The sequence below is a fragment of the Centroberyx gerrardi genome, chromosome 15, assembly GCF_048128805.1.
Source record: "Centroberyx gerrardi isolate f3 chromosome 15, fCenGer3.hap1.cur.20231027, whole genome shotgun sequence".
Lineage (NCBI taxonomy): Eukaryota > Metazoa > Chordata > Actinopteri > Beryciformes > Berycidae > Centroberyx > Centroberyx gerrardi.
In genome coordinates this window covers 19,252,449-19,269,316 of record NC_136011.1, presented here as the reverse complement: position 1 = coordinate 19,269,316, position 16,868 = coordinate 19,252,449, and the positions used below count along the sequence as shown (strand labels likewise).

The window sequence follows — 16,868 nt, the reverse complement described above, 5'->3', positions numbered from 1 at the left end:
TGAGCCGCTTTGCACCAATTTAGGCCAATACTGGATTTTGGCAGAGTGCTGTTTGACTGTGACCTTGTTGAAGTTTTTGTCCCACACACACCATGAAATGTTGGTGGTTGTGGTGGGTGGCTGGGTGGGATCCATCTGCCCGTCCTCCTGTCCGTCAAAAATTATATCTCATTTGATATCACAGACGCTGGTCTGATTTTGACAGATGCTGCATCTGCGCGCTGTGCTCCAGTGATTAAAACATTACTCTGATTGGTCTGATGGGAGGCAACAGAACTTGAATGGACAGAAAGGTCTTTCCCATTCAAATCAACGTTCCTGGATGGTCGGAGCAGCGGCCATTTTTATGCGTACCTTTGGCCTAGCTTCCGTATGAACCAATTTAGCGGCAAGTCACTGAGGTGAGAGGTTTTGCAGCAAGGACCAAAGCAGAGGAAAACTGTCATTGCAGCTGAATTAAGTTGTCAGTCATGCCACCACCAGGTTGTGGTCTTGTACCAGTTACTGCTGTCTTTTTAAGTAGCATTATGACAAAAGTTTTGACATCTGTGCACAGTTAATAGAAGTGGTTATAGTTGAGTTAATCTGTTACAGACGATGCCCGTTAGCTGTTTGAAGTTATGCTTTTCTTCTCCACTAAAGGTAGGCTAAGCTACGTTAGTTTATAGCATTTAAGGGGTTATATTACGTTAAAGGCACTTGTTTGATGATGCTTACCAGCTAGGTTTGCTAATATGTTGATTTAGACAAGAGGAGTTAGTGAGAGAAGCACAATTTTTGATAATGCTATGTTAACCTCGTCGCAAACAGCACCTTTCAGTTGAGTTTTGACAATTTGCTAAGCACTCGTACAACAGACACATCTGCACAGTTCACCACAGCAACTAACCCTTAAAATTCCATAGTCGCCATTTCATGCTGTAGGCCTACTAGCCAAATTACCATGACAAACAGTGGAAGGACCATTCTATCCATTCAAGTTCTGTGCCTACACTGTAAGTCTGACTGACACAAAAATTGCTACACACCAGCTGTCCTTTCAAATTAGATTGCATTGATTGGCCTGATGGGGGTGCTATAAGTAAAGGTCAAAAAACAAGTTATCAAATTACTGTTTACAAATCCCGTTACTAACACAGGTGGTAAGGTGCTGGTCTGGTCTGCTGCTAACATGACAAACATGACGTGATGCGCACATCAGGTGCATTAGAGATTGATTCAGATCAATTTCTATACATTGACCAACTTTTGATTTTGTGCCTTGTATGTGAAACACTGCATCTCACAGTCAAAGACGCCCTCTAGAGGCCAACTGATGAAGCGACAGATGACTGACTGACCCAAATTTGCCTCTTGATGCCCTCGGCTGCACCATGGGACAAAAATTATACCGATTGGCTTGATGCGATGGGGACAAAATGTCAAACTTTGAAAGGTCATAACTGCAACACCAGTCCCAGTTTGATAAAACTTGGAGAGATGATGCATCTTGTTACTGATTGGCCCAAAGGCTGCCTGCATCATTTGAAATGACATGATTCACTTGTTTATATTACCTTTTATTTCTTTGCCCAACACATTGTTAACTTGCCAGATATCACAAAGAGCCTTTGTCGCCAGCCTAGGTTCATATAAGAGAGTATGCCTTATCAGATGAAACGCTCATTGATAAGAAAGTAATACGAAGCGATCTGCAGTAATGTATATACCGTTCTGCAAAGCTTATCCAATCTCAGTCTCCATATTTATTGCTATATTAGAGTGAGTCATCCCAGAGGGTTAGGGTTTTTCATTATCTGAGGAGTAGTGGTGCATGTAGTCAGTGTGACCATATGAAAGTTGATTTCATGAATCTTTAAATCTTGATTCCAGTAATGCTTTGCTCAGATCTAATCTCATGTGCATGTATTATTACGTTCCCCTGCACAGTCCACTGAGCCCACTGTCAGTGCCATTTTTATCACAATCCCCTCGCAGCTGAATCCACCCAGCTGAACTGCATGTTAGTATAGGTGAGGTGGAAAGTGCATTAAAGAAGCAGGTATAGTTCTGTGTCTAGAAGGAATGAAAATAGCTCTACATTTGGACAAAATCCTATTGCTATATATTTATTGAGACTACTACTACAGTATACAGTATGCGTGGGTGTTTAGACCTATATGCAGTGAGTGTGTGTATGCATGTTGAATATGTGTGTATCTGATAAATGATTTCTATAGGGCAGATCCTTTGTGTGTCAAGGCTATGAGTTATCTTATTCCCTTGTGTGATGTCCTCATGTGATGTGATCAGAGGACTATGAACTGTTTTATCTTTTTTTTTCTTCTGTCTCGGCTACCAAAACAGATTTGCATCTGATCAGATTAGCTGCACAATGCACCTCCCCCTCGGATGTGTATGCATGCACACACACACACACACACACACACACGCACACACGCACACACGCACACACACACACACCCACAATCAAAGATTACTCACTTGATCATTCATGAACTTAGCTAGCTTGATCATAAATGTCTAAAATCCACAATGCAATGTTACTGCACTCCTGTACTGTGCAGCCACAAATAGAGTGCGTTTTCATTCATATGCAATTCTGACAAAGGCACACGGTTGCATGAGTACACACAAACACTCATGCGCGCACACACACACACATACACAAAAGGACAGCCATAGACACACATACATATTCAGTCATTTCCTCGCATGGCTGGCTTAATAGCAATCCCTATGACACTCACTCTCGGTGACACACACACACACACACACACACATCTGTGCTTGCGTAGACCATCTGCTGACCACGTTATGTAACAGCTCCACGTGCCTTGGGCTCAGGCTGCTCTTCCCCAGCAAAACACTCACCATGTCAGGATTGGACAGAGACTCATGGCCCCCTCTCTGTCCCAGTCTCTGTCTACCTAGATCTGGGGCCCGAGCCTGGAGTCCTGCATTATTCAACATGACCAGGAATAACCTTTCCTTTTGCCATTTAGAGTTCACCGTTATTGCTTTGTATCTTACAGTTAATCTCGCTTTTAAAATAAATCACAGTTGAGATCGTCTCTCTCTCTCTCTCTGCGCAACCTTTTCTCTAACCCCTCATTGTCTCGATCTTTTTTACCCTTTTCTTTTTACAGTTACTTTCCGTTTTGAAATTAATCACTTAGCTCATCGCCTCTCTCTTCTCTCACTGTCTCCCTTTCCTTTTATTGCCATCTTTATCTCTCACCTCCTCTTTGTCCTCCACTTTGCTGCCTGCATTTGTCATTGTATCTCATTTCATTGCTGTATTTTGCTGTAGTGTACAAATGTAGGAGTGGTTGGTTTCTTGTTCTGCATACTGCCTGAAATCAAATACATCCTCAGCTTCATTTTGGGTTTGGGGGTTTTGGGGAGAGGGGTCTGAGGTTAAGAACTATAAATAAAGTATCGCCCCTTTTACAGTTAGTAATATAATTGTGTGGGCAAATACTCCTGAGTGGCATGGCTTTATGTGAATCTGGGACACTCTGTACCCTCACTGTGTGTCTGGCTCTAGCTCAGGTTACCAGGGTCTGGCTTTTGTAAGGTTTTGTCCTAGCAGCAACTGTACTAGGAAAACACCACTATAGGTCAGCTCTCCAGCTGGAACATAGCATCCAAACAACAACAATAGCATCCAAAGCCCTGCAAAACAGTACAGAGGCATGCACGCAAATGTATGATTATCACCCACATTCACAGTCTTGCTGGTTTTTGCTGTTTGTACATTGTAAATTAAGCATCTTGATGTAATCCACTGTGTAATAACAATTTGATTAACACTGGGGCCTATTTGCACATATTTCATCACTGCATGGCCTTCAGTTCCATATGCTAGTTTCCTGGGAAATAATTACTTCCACTGGGAAGAAAAAAACCAGACAAGTATTTAGTTAAACCAAGGAAAGATCCCGTCATTCTCTGGAATAACTTGATTGCCTGAGCTTAAAAGGACAACACATGCTCTGCTTGAATTTGCCACAGGTTCACCTTTACACTGAGATGCCTTGTGACATGCAGATACAGGACAATACTGTCCTTCTCTTGGGAAGATTAGAGCATTTTGATTGAGTTTATTGGTACAATCAAAGTAATCCCTGTTCAAGGCATAATCATAGTTGGGTCCTTTCCTTTGAAATAGACTAACAGTCGTCATGTGTATCCGTCTCATGTACTGGAGTTTATTATTTAATCTCTTTAAGATAAGTAACATAGTTAAATATGAATGGCTTTTCTGTGAGTGCTGGATGCAGCAGGTATTTTTGGAATCTGTGTGATACCCCATGATCTTATTGTCTTATTATTATTATTGTCTTATTATGTGTTATTGTCTTATATTGCTTCTATAAGAGAGGAGTCCCAGGCACTTCTGTCAATGTTTATCGTCAGCTGTTTGTTTGAGGTAAATAAAAAGAGACTGTTCAACAAGCCTTAAATTTAAAGGGGCATTAAGTAATATCGACCCCTATTGATGACCAGGGAATTGTAACATCGACAGGTCTCTGGCACAGCTTAGGGTGGCCTGTCATTGACATCAATAACAAAGTCACACTTTCACAACAGAGACGAGTGAACTAACTAACTAGAGCAGAGATCCATCAGAAATGTCTAGTGAAGAGGTAATATATCACAATGCAAAAGGGGAGTTATTGTTCCAAAACCAAGTAAAGGCCAGAAAGTGAGTTTTGAAAGCCAGAAATCTCAGTCAATGGTATTGATCACAGATAAATTAGGCCAATTTTGTGCTATGGGACAGTAAAATCTCACCTATTGCACCTTTAACTTGTGAAATACCAACATAATGCTTTCAGACAATGTACATCGTCAGATGAGTGATGATTTTAAATTTCATTATCCAATGATTTCAAGTTTTAGTGTACATTCGTGACGAACCTAAGCCTTGAGGTCTAAATTATTTGGACTGACTGCTGCAAGTACATTGGCTGTTCAAGAAAAACAGAAAGAAAAACCTTACATATATTATGGTTTTTCTGCTGCTGGTGTCTTTTATTATCCCCAAGTACTGTATCTCCACACTTGAAGGGAAGCAGCTTGCAGAAAAAAACGTCCTCATCCCTTGTAAGTGTATCACTGTTGGATGTTGTTAACCTTTAGTCACGGTGCCTCCCACTGTGTGTTACATTTCACTGTAGCCTACACAGTGCAGTCAATGAGTAGTTTTACTGTAAGCGCAACATTTAACCTTGGATTTGTTACCCTAACCATGTTCATTCACTCTTTTTCTAAACTGCAGGAGGAGCAGCTGTACACCTGGGCTTCTTTGGGCCTGCCGGTGTCTTCCCAGCTGTGGGAACTCTATGGGGGGCGAACTACAGGCAGAATACAGAGGCTCCCTGCACAGCAATTATCAGCCAAGACACCTGGAGGGCTGCACTCTCAGGTTGGTTACATCTATCGTGCATCTATAAATACTGTATATGTCGCCCTGTCTACACTGTGCACATCATCCTTGCTTTAATTTACAGTAAAGCCTGCAATTTTGCTCATTTTATGCTTTACCACCAAAATCAGAGATCAATATCTTCCCTCCTGGCCACCAAACTACAGAAATATATAATATAATATATAAGCATAAATATATATATTTTTTTGTATCATCTTGAAGTAATCACATTTCATTGCATTGAAATTTATCCTATGTTACACTTGGTAACCTGTTGTTAAAGTTTCTCATGTTATTAGCCTACTCAAATATAAAGCAAACACACAAATAAAACAAAATACTGTATACTTTTCAGCAAATTCAATTGGTGACATGAAGTGTTCTACATACCGAACACACAATGGATGGAAATCTAGAAAATAGGACCACTGTAGAAAACAAAAATAGGCTGCATCCTGTCTTCGGTCTCTGTCTGGCCCAGCCTGTTCTCCTGAAATTTAGTGAAATTTTATGAGACTGTGTTGGTCTGGCAGCAGGATCTCGATCATGTCCACATTGCAGACAGTGCTCTCTGTGGCTAATCAGCAGGGGAAGTATCGCCTGGCATGACGGATCCAGTCCTGGATGGATCCTTGGATGCTCTTCTTCTTCCTCCTTCTCCTCCTCCTCCTCTTCCCCTCACCCTTCCTCTCTGTCTCTCTGCAGCTTTGCCACTGATTCATCTCCAAAACAGGAGAGCTCACCACTGGCTCTCTGCTCTCATTTGTAATTGTTCAGTTTAGCAACTAGTTTGTACCTGTGAGTAGTCACTGTTGCCAATTGTTAATTTCAGTTTAACATATTGAATAGCAGTGCTTTCCATGTGAGATTTTAGGTATAGAGATTGTGCAAAATGTACAGAAGTGTGTGTTGTGCTTTGCAAAAAGTGTGATTTAAAACTGAGTGAAAAGCAGAAAATGAGAAGTTGAGAAAAACTTTAATACTTTGTTACCACAAAATACAGTATTTTTTTTTCCCCTTACAGGACTCCTGGGTTCCATACATTATAGCGAGTGTCAATAATTCAGTTCAGGTCAGGTTTGTTGTTTGATCCCCAAAATAGCCGATGTGACCTGTCAAAGTGTCCTTGAGGAAGACACTAAACCCCTTTCTCCTCATTCAAAGTAAGATCCATCAGCTAAATGTCTAAATTGTAAGTTCTAGTTCACCCACCAGAGGGCAGGCTTGTCCTGAAAGACCTTTTTAGTTTATCACTTCAAGCCTCCTTATTTCCTGGTTAATCATAAATCAGGCAGGCCATACAGACCAAACATTCTCTTTGAGATTCAAAGATGTGACCACAACTTGGGAATGTGTACAACCAGACACGGACCCTCCCCATATGAGGCCCAGCGAGACTCCCTGTCTCTGGGGTCAAATCTCTCGGAGTCTCCCCTCATCCCTGGTCTAACCAGTCTGGAGCCAGAGGTCTGATGGAGTCTAGACATAATGGACTTCCTTGACCCTTCTCTAGCTCACAGTCCTGCCACTAAGCTCCCTCAGTTGTGGGTGTTCTGCTGTTTTTTTTATACAGTGTGTGTTGTGTCACTTTTTAAGGGGATTTATAGAATGATAATACTTCCAAGACTTAACAGCAAATTCCAAGATTTGCGAGTATTTCTGCTTTTTGAGATTTATGGTACAAAACACAGTAGGCTTGATTGCCCGCTTTTAACGGAGATACCAAAATAAAGACAACAGAAAGCACAACCTTATGCATTTTATTTCCTATACTATCCAGTTGTGAACCCTAATGCAGGCTGGTCTAAAATGTTCTTTTGTTCCCTGACAGACAGAATCCAGCAGGTTGAAATCAGGTCAGTCATCCTCAGAGGATGAAGGCTGTCTCATCCCTCAGCTGGAGAGGACCATCGATGACCTGCGGATTAAGATTGCAGTGCTGCAGGGCCAGCGGGCTTCTTTGGCAAAGGACACCGGGGATAATACGGGCGCCGTGGGCGCTGCCAACCACAAGAGAGGAGGGAGGCTGGGAAAGACAAGCCAGGAGATCTCTGTCCAGACCTCGCCTGTGGAAGAGGGGTTTAAGTTTGATGTGCCTTTCAACAGGGGATCGGGCGGCGTATCGTCCTCTGCCTCCGTTCCGTCTTCCCTGCAATCGTCCAACTCCGTCATTCCCAAACCCGCAGCGAGCTTCATCTGTACCTGCCAGCAGAGGCAGCAGCAGAGCAGCACCCATCCACCTCCTCCTCCCCCGCCTCCCCCACCCACACCCGGCCTCCCCCCTCCTCCCCCTCCGCCCCCACCTCCACCTCAGCTCTCTGGAGGAATGCCCCCACCACCACCACCACCACCACCACCACCACCTTTGCCAGGCGGCGCCGCTCCTCCTCCACCCCCACCTCCCCCGCCTTTACCTGGGCAGGGGCCTTGTCCACCGCCTCCTCCCCCTCCCCCGCCGGGCTTTGGACCTCCACCCCCTCCTCCTCCACCACCGGGTATGGGCCCCCCTCCTCCACCCCCTCCGCCCGGGATGGGCCCCCCTCCTCCGCCCCCACCCCCGGGGTTTGGGCCCCCTCCACCCCCAGGCCCCATGCCCTCCATGATGATGCAGGAAGCCGCCTCTGCCAAGGCGGTCATAGAGCCCCCCAAGCCCATGAAGCCACTCTACTGGACACGCATACAGCTGGATGCTAAAAAGTAAGGGTGCAGAAATTAAAAAAAAAAGTAAAAAAAAACAAGGTGATGGATTGCCCAATTAGACATGGTTAAAGGACAACTATTTGGCCCAAAAACAATCTAAGAACTAAGTGAAATTCCTCCAGGATTCATCTGGCTCTTAGGCTATTACTTTCAGGCCAAAAGAAAAACAATAAGAAAAACAGGAAGTATGTCAAGGGGAAAAAAGCGAGTGAGGCATCTGCACGCAGTCACCTATATCTTTGTCGAGGGCACGATTGCATGAGAGCCTGATGGCTTCATCACGCGAGGTTTATTCACTGACTCATGTAGACTATTCAGATGGCTTGTAAATGAGATGCTGATCATATGAAGTGAAAATAGATATGTATCACTCACACAACGGTATTCTCTGAACTGTGAAGAATGGAGAGGAAGCTTGACCATGTAAGATAAGGATCAGCCACACGCTATGAGAGTCATAGATGCTAACAAGGTGGAAAATGAAAGTGATGCAGTCCAGGCATTGTGGTTAGCAGTTATTTGACTTGAACCAGGTGCTCTTTCCTTAATAAGGCTAGCAAAAAATATAGTAGAGTAGACATAAAAAAATATATAGATGAGCGCTTGATTTTGTTCACTTGCAAGTGATTTTTTTTTTTTTCAACTTTTGTTATTCCTGGTCATTGCCTCAGAACTTACAATTGTAATTATTTACAAATGTAAATTAATTGCAATGAATGGGTTCATGATATTTGAGTTCTTCTGTCCTGACATTGGTGGACTAGTACAGAGCTCTTGCTAGATTCATATTTGAAATTTGCTTGATAGTGAATGAGAGCGAGGGTTGTGGTAGAGCACACAATAGAGACCGAATACATTAGATTAGGATGAGAAAATTGATACTGTCTGCTATTAATTGTGAGGTGTTGGCTGAGGGATTAGTAATGTGTACTGTATGACTTTTAGACATCTCAGATAATGCAATTTGGTGATGTCATAACACTGCATTTGCCTTGATCTTGACAACTCATACCTCAATACTCACGAACCAACACTGAAAAATCCTCAGAAGTCTCAGAAAAAAATGTTAGAATAGATAGACACTTGGTAGAATAACAACCTAAAAGCCACTTTTGTTGGAATTCACCTTAAATATCACTGAAGTGTACTTCACTGTACTTTTTCAAAAAACACATGGTAGATCATAACTCTACTACTTACGGTAAATAATATATCTTTTCTCCCCTCTTTAGGCAAAGTGACTCCCTGGTGTGGGAGAAGATTGAGGAGCCGAGTGTGGACTTTGAAGAATTTGTGGAACTCTTCTCCAAAAGTGCCGTTAAGGAGAAGAAAAAGCCAATATCAGACACAATCAGCAAGTCCAAGGCCAAGCAGGTGTGTATTATATGTGTGTATGTGTGTGTTGGCACATTAGGTTGGGTCACTAAGAATGGCTGTCTATTGCCCTTCCTATCTGTCTCTTTCTTCCCTCTGACTCATCTGATGCATCAGTCCTTTCCATCCCTCCTCGCTGTCCCTCTCCCAGTCGCTTTGAGTGACAGGAGGAACTGCTATAGCCAGACAGTTATTATGTGGTGTGAGCTCTGGCTCCCACCCGACTTCCCCCGTGACCATCCAGTGGCATGGAGCCATTGGCTCGCGTGCGGTGAGGAAACCTCACGACGGTGATGACTGTTGAGAAAGAAAAGAGGGAAGGAGTGGAGGGAGGGAGGGAGAAGCCTGGGAGCTGTAATTCGTGATGTGGTTCCTCCTCTAGTGCTTTCTGAATGACTGAGTTTAATAGTCAGACTGTTAGTTTCCCTCCCCAATGCCCTTTATGTCACACTGTCAGTGTGTAATTCTGGAAACATTTGATCTCCAATTTAAAGCTGTAATACACAAGCTTTTTAAGTAAACATACAGCCGCCGTCTTGTAAGTCTAAATCACAAATAAGGGCTGCACCACAGAAGATTGTCTCATCATTACTAATTGGGACCTAGGAGAATTGCCGTATTTGCCCAAATGAAATTCTGGTCACTGGTAGGAAATTTTCTTGGCATACAGGAAGTGACGAATTTAAACTTAAGAGTGAAATACAAAATTTTCACCAACGATGGTTGAACCTGCTTTGAAAACTTTTTGCCCACCTCCACCCCTGCCACCCACTAAGAAGCAGGAATTTACGTCTGAGGGGTGCACAGTTTGCTAACGTCAGATTACATGATTTCTGGGTAATGAGACGCTTCAAACCTTCAAAAATTCAAACTGTTATCAGTTAACATTTTTCAGTGTAAAGCTTTTTGCTATGCACACACCAGGCAGTACGGCAGAAGTCACACAAGTATGAACCAGCTCTACATTGGTGCACGGTACATTCACATACCAGGGAGTAGCTTGGTGATTTTCTATCTGTAGCTAAGTTAACGCATGAATTGAATATTTTGTTCAGCAGTTCTCTTAGTTACAACACTGTGCCACCACAGCACTTTGGTGTTAACAGTTGGAGTTTTTAAAGTCAATGTAATTTGTCATTCACAAGAAAATACCAATTTCATACAATATTTCCCTTTCAAACACACTTCAAAATAACAGTCATCAAGCAAGGTGATACACTGCAGGAGCTGTCAGGTGGAGAGAGGTTGCCTCTGTGCAGAGCAGCAGAGCGGCCCCAGACCTGACAGCTACATACCTATATACCTACATCTAGTCCTGCCGGTTTGATCCAGGAGGAGATGGCACAGGACAGGGAGACAGGGAACAACAACAGCAGAATGAGTCTCCTCTTCTGTAGACATTAATACAGACTTCCCTTGACACGTATGTTCTGATTAGTGCAGCAGTAGATGTGTCTGAACTCATGTTGTGGTCTTACTGCTAAACCGTGGGAGGAATCAGACAAACTGAGATGGATGTGGTATGACTCCCCTAGGCATCACTGCATAATAATCCCCCTTGATACATACTCATACATAACAATGTGAATACCGAGGTCAATAATAGCAAAACAGGGCTTCACTGCCAAAGTGACTACACAGAACTGCTGAACTGTAAGTGCATAGTTGTGGTTGACTCCAACATGGAGCCAACCTTTGACGTTGCCAGTCTATGTGGGCCACCCTCAAGCCCCGAGAAGACTGATCACATTTTCTACTGAGGCAGCCGTCCCATTCGCCTGTCTGCTGTGAGTTCAGTCCATTCTGCTATTGAGAGGGAACAAGCATCTTGCCCGGAGCTACGACTGAAGAGCTGCTTTGACGTCAGTGCTCGGCTAGACACACACATTTTAAAGCCCTCTGCTGACATCAGTATCAGATGTGTGGAGACACTGCTGGCACCCAATGCCAGGGTCGACCCTGCTCTCTGTGCTGCTGTTCCTCAACATGGAGGTTGTGTGCTTCTTCTGCAAGCTTCTTCAACCTCCTCCATTAGTCTGGGAGAGAGTGTGTGCTGTTCAGCCATGCCAACAAGATCAAGAAGTAGGCTACTACCTGTGTAATCAATCAATCAATCAATCAATCAGTGACACAGCTCTACAACCTGCCTCACACAGCCAGCTCAACTTAATACAATTCTATCAATATGTGTTGCTATTTGGGTAGCTTGCAAACCTGGTGTAGGGCATGGTGAGTATGCTGCTGGACAATGTGAGGTACATCTGTTGGGGATTGAACATTTTGTGCTTTTGTTTCATGGTACTCAGGGTCAAATGCCGCCATAAATAGATGCCAGCAGTGTTTTGACTAGCAGTTAATGGTCAGGTGCCAGGGGTGTTTTGATTGATGGTCAAATGACTGGCAAATTACAGATTAGGTGCCCTCAAGGCTAGAAATTTTCCATCCAATGGGTACTGGCTACAGCTAATAGGGGAGACCTTATCAGCAGGTTAGGAGAGGATATAAAGAAGCCAGTTTCATAGTTTTAGATCTTCATCTCAACCTGGGTGGTGGCACTGTATTTTTTCTCTGAAGATCTTGAGAGCCTTTTTTAATAAATTCCATAAACAACAGTTGTCATCCAGTTAAATTTTTGACCAAAACCACCAGACCTGGCTGCTCAGTCCCCAACACATTAACTTCTGTCCCAGCCTAATTGGTGTTCCCTCTGGCTCCTGTGTAGATTGTTGATCAGCCACCAGGTGAGCTCCAGCAGAGTGAATCACCCCGAGGCCATGGCTGCCCTCCTCATACCTCCACAGTCTCACATACTCAAAGTGACTTCCATGGTCCTTGGCTATTGAAGATGGTAGACTAGCAGTGCTCCCTGAAAGCCAAATCAAATTCAAATTTAATTAAAGTATCATTAAAAGTATGTTACACCAAACATTTTGATTGTAAAGTTCACTGATGCTAAGTTCTTGGTACATGATGTATTGGTATAATGTGTTTTTGCATTGCTGTTATGCATTATAAAATGGGGGTCCTCTAGAAACCAAAATGAATAATAGGTTAGGACGAGCCTGATGTTGCTTTTCAGTTCAACTCTGTGTTGGATCTATGAGTTAAATGATTAGGGTATGAGTTGAATTCAATTCCTAACATTCAGCACCACTATTTATGAGATATTCACACGACTGGATAGGCTCCTTTTAAACTCAAATGCTGTTTTATTTTCATGTTCTCTCTTTTAGCTTTCTGGGAGAACAACTTGTACCTCGGGGTTTGTTTCTCACATGTGATTCAGAGCTGTATGAGATTGATGCAAATCCATATTGGCCAATGTTGAAATGATAAATAGATCAATAGAATCAAAAGATCAATATATAATCAATGTGACTTAAAGGATTTCTTTAAGCCAAAAACTTGAGAACACATGATTCTCAAGAGGTCATTCAAAAATGCTGAATTTGTTGCAACTTTTGGGGTTGTTTTGTTGTCTTGAAAGGCTATTGTTGAAATAAAGATGTTTGTCACTAAAATAATTAGATATTTCAACAGCTTGTGGTTTATGGGGCCATCTGTGTTTCATTGTGAAATAATACTACTAATATACTGCAAAGGAAATGCCATTTTAAATTCATGTACAAAATGGTAAAATGATCCTTGTTAATATCAGGCGGTGCTGTATTCTTCAGGTAGTAAACTACTGAACTCCATGTTATATAACTATAATCTCTGTACAATGGAAGCGCCAACTGATAAAATATGATTGATGACTTGTTTTCCCGCTCACATCACACATCTCCTCTACACTATCTGCCAGTGGCACGTTGTGGAAGCCATTCGGCACCGTATCTCGATAGGCCTGTCTCCTGAAGTTGTGGTTGAGCCGGGAAAGCAGAGACAGTTGGCCTGGTGATATAACTTCCTGTGTGTTTGAGGGGTCTGTGGTCTGTGTGATCTGGGTTAGATGGAAGCGTTCTGTCTGGATCGCAGTAGGCTTGGGTTTCCCATCTTATCCGCTCACCACTTTCCTACCCAGCACACACCTCTGCTTAGTCAGGCTGTGGTCCTTGGTCCAGCTTGGATGCTGTTTTTCATGCATGATAAAAATACTGACATATTCAACTCTTGGCTGTTCGACCAGTGGAAACTATTATTGTTCAGCAAACTTTTGATATTACAGCTTTTGTTGTAGTTGTAGCTATTGACCTTGAAATACAGTAGTTTTTGACTATCATTATTCCCCTACTATTGGTAATCCTAACCCTAACCCCTTGAAAAAACGTTCCTGTATTTTGCATTTGCCTGAAATACAATCTAAACATAACCACTGCGAACTTCTCCTCACATGATTTGCATTATCAGTGCCAGGGGTTGAATCCATGTGATCATGCTCTGTTTGGTAAATAAGCCTCTTGTTGTCTGAAAGATCTGCACATTTTAAATGACCCCACCGAAACATGATGGATGTGGAGAATTGAAGAAAAAGGAAAAAATTGTTAATCACCATAATTCAACTAGACAGGATTATAATTTGCATAATGTTTGTGGGTGAAAGTTTTCCTCCCATAAAAGGGAAAAAGACAAAGGGGAGTGAGGTTCATGTTTTTTTGTCCCATTCAGTGATTAAATCTTCTGTGCGTGCCTGTGTGTGTGTGTGTGTGTGTGTGTGTGTGTGTGTGTGTGTGTGTGTGTGTGCGTGCATGCACATGAAGTAATATTTCTCTTCTCTGTCTCGCTCTAACCCTCACATCTCTCTCTATCTCAACCCTGTCATCAACTCTCTCTCTCTCTCTCTCTCTCTTTCTCTTTCTCTCTCTAAGGTGGTGAAACTTTTGAACAACAAGCGTTCCCAGGCTGTGGGGATTCTGATGTCCAGCATTCATCTAGACATGAAGGACATCCAGAATGGTGCGTGGGATCCTGTGGTCATGTAGTTCTTGCCTATCTGTATTTAGCCAACTCTTTAGTCTGCCGATGAGCTGGTTGGTTGACTAATTTAAATACCAGTACAATGTGTATTAAACACACTGTAGAATGTGTATTTGTTATGCATGCTGCTGTACAATGTAAGGTATTGATCGTACTTTGCATACTACTGTAAATGTGAAAAAATTGTAAATGTAGCCTATACATTCCAATTTGCACATTTACAATTTTTCCACATTCACAAGTTTTCCACATTTCAGTCAGTCAATCAATCAAAATATTTATTATACCATGAGGATAAAGGGTTCACATAACCAGGCACGTGCAGAGGGGGGAGCTCTGAGTGCTTGGGCACCTGCCCCTTTTCCCTTAATTGAACAAAATGCCCCTACCAGTATAATTTTATTATTTTATTTTAGACATTTTCCAAATAGTTAATAAATTGTAGCGACACAAGTAAAACTATTTGAGCAAATGCAAAACACAAATGAGATCGTCTGCACAGTGCATTGCCCCTTCAGCCATTACTTAAACCTGCCGATATATCACATATCCTGCTATTATTTCTTAGCATGTAGGCTGTCAATGAATCAATGTAGCTAATTGAAATTTGGACCGAATTGACTATTGCTAGCTAGCTTGATGCTGCTGCTAACTTTCTTAGCCCAGAAGCTCAGATTCTCTCGTTTGCTAACATTATTTTTTCAGTACAAAATAGAAACAGGTGCGCTTCTTCCAAAAGGCTACTTTGTAGCTGGGTGCTGGACTTCAATGATCAGAGTTCAAGTTGAAAAAAGCAGCACACCAAAATTATAATGTAAAAGACATAACAAAAAGACGTCACCTCATTTTCACCAATTTATTTTTTGGCCATGACTGCTAACATGTTTCAGTATTACACCTTCATCAGAGCATCCTTTTATTATCATTATTTTTTCATTATACATATATAATGAGTGGCTGCGAGATGCCAAAGAGAAAGTAAAGCAGAAGGCAGCTAGAGGGACTCAAGACAACAGAGAGGCAGACTGGGGAGTCAGACAGTGGCAGGGCAAGCTAACTTAACTTTATATTCATCATGCAAGGGAAAAAAATAGGTTTAGTGACTTTATCATAAAAACTATCCAATGAAGATTGTTACATTGTGTTTAGAGTCTTCAGCATGTACTGTTATGATTGAAATATAATAATATAATAAGATAATAGAGGATTCATCACTAAGATTAATTTAGTTGGAGGAACCAGAAGACTACAGCCAGGGCTGGAGCCACATGGAGGAAGCAGAAGACTACAGCCAGGGCTGGAGCCACATGGAGGAAGCAGAAGACTACAGCCAGGGCTGGAGCCACATGGAAGAACCAGAAGACCACAGCCAGGGCTGGAGCCACATGGAAGAACCAGAAGACCACAGCCAGGGCTAGAGCCTCTATGAGCTAGCCATGAAGCTCAAGGCCTGTGAGGCTGAAAAGGAAGCCCTCCGCCAAGACATGAAGGAGCAGGCCATTAAGTTTGCGGCCTGTGAGGCTGAGAATGAAGCCCTCCATAAAAAAGTGGAGGAGCTCCACAGCCCCTATAAGCTAGCCAAGATGATCAAGGCCTGCAGGGCTGAAAATGAAGCCCTCCGCCAAGACATGGAGGAACAGGCCATCAAGTTTGAGGCCTGCGAGGCCGAGAAGAGTGACCTCCGCCTAGAACTGGAGGAGCAGGCCATCAAGTTTAAGGCCTGCGAGGCCAAGAAGATTGACCTCCGTCAAGAACTGGAGGAGCAGGCCATCAAGTTTGAGGCCTGCGAGGCAGAGAAGAGTGACCTCCAGCAAGAACTGGAGGAGCAGGCCATCAAGTTTAAGGCCTGTGAGGCTGAGAAGGAGGCCCTTCGTCAGGAGAAGCAGGCCGTCCAGCTTGAGGTCAAGAATAAAGGCCTTCGCCAAGAAATGGAACTGATCCAGAGAAAGATGGCCTTCTCCACAAACGACCTGGCTGCTAAGCTTAAGGCAGAGCAGAAACAGAAGAAAAAATGGAGGAACTCAGACATCGCCACAAACAGATGGGCCTCTCCACCTGCCAACAGGCCACTGAGCTTAAGGCTAAGCAGAAGGAGAAGGAGGACCTCCTCCAAGAAATGGATGGGCTTAAAGAACAGCTCAACATCAACCACGAGCAGGCCATGAAGCAGGCCTGTGAGATGGAGAAGGCACACCAGAAAGAAATGGAGGAGCTGAAAATGTTCCAGAAAAACGAGGCCTTGAGCAACCTGGAGACCATAATGCTCAGTGGCCCGGAGCTGCTTTAGACACTGGCCCAATAAACTGAGGAGCTGAAAAGGCTCCATGCAGCGAATGCATTGAGCACAGAGCTTACCATCAAGCTCAAGGCAGAGAAGGAAGAGAAGGTGGGCCTCCTCCAAGAAATGGAGAAACTGAAGATACTCCAAAAAGAGGAGTTG

The 16,868-nt window shown here is 43.1% G+C and overlaps 1 protein-coding gene across 1 annotated transcript in view; it reads left to right on the top strand.

Moving 5' to 3' along the window:
* The window catches only part of fmn2a (formin 2a), a 43,362-nt gene that overhangs the window by 5,124 nt on the left and 21,370 nt on the right, over window positions 1-16,868 (top strand). The window contains exons 3-6 of the mRNA XM_071909997.2: window positions 5,288-5,434; window positions 7,269-8,134; window positions 9,370-9,511; window positions 14,320-14,407. Coding sequence (XP_071766098.2) covers window positions 5,288-5,434; window positions 7,269-8,134; window positions 9,370-9,511; window positions 14,320-14,407 — 1,243 coding nt within the window. The remainder of the gene's footprint in view (window positions 1-5,287; window positions 5,435-7,268; window positions 8,135-9,369; window positions 9,512-14,319; window positions 14,408-16,868) is intronic.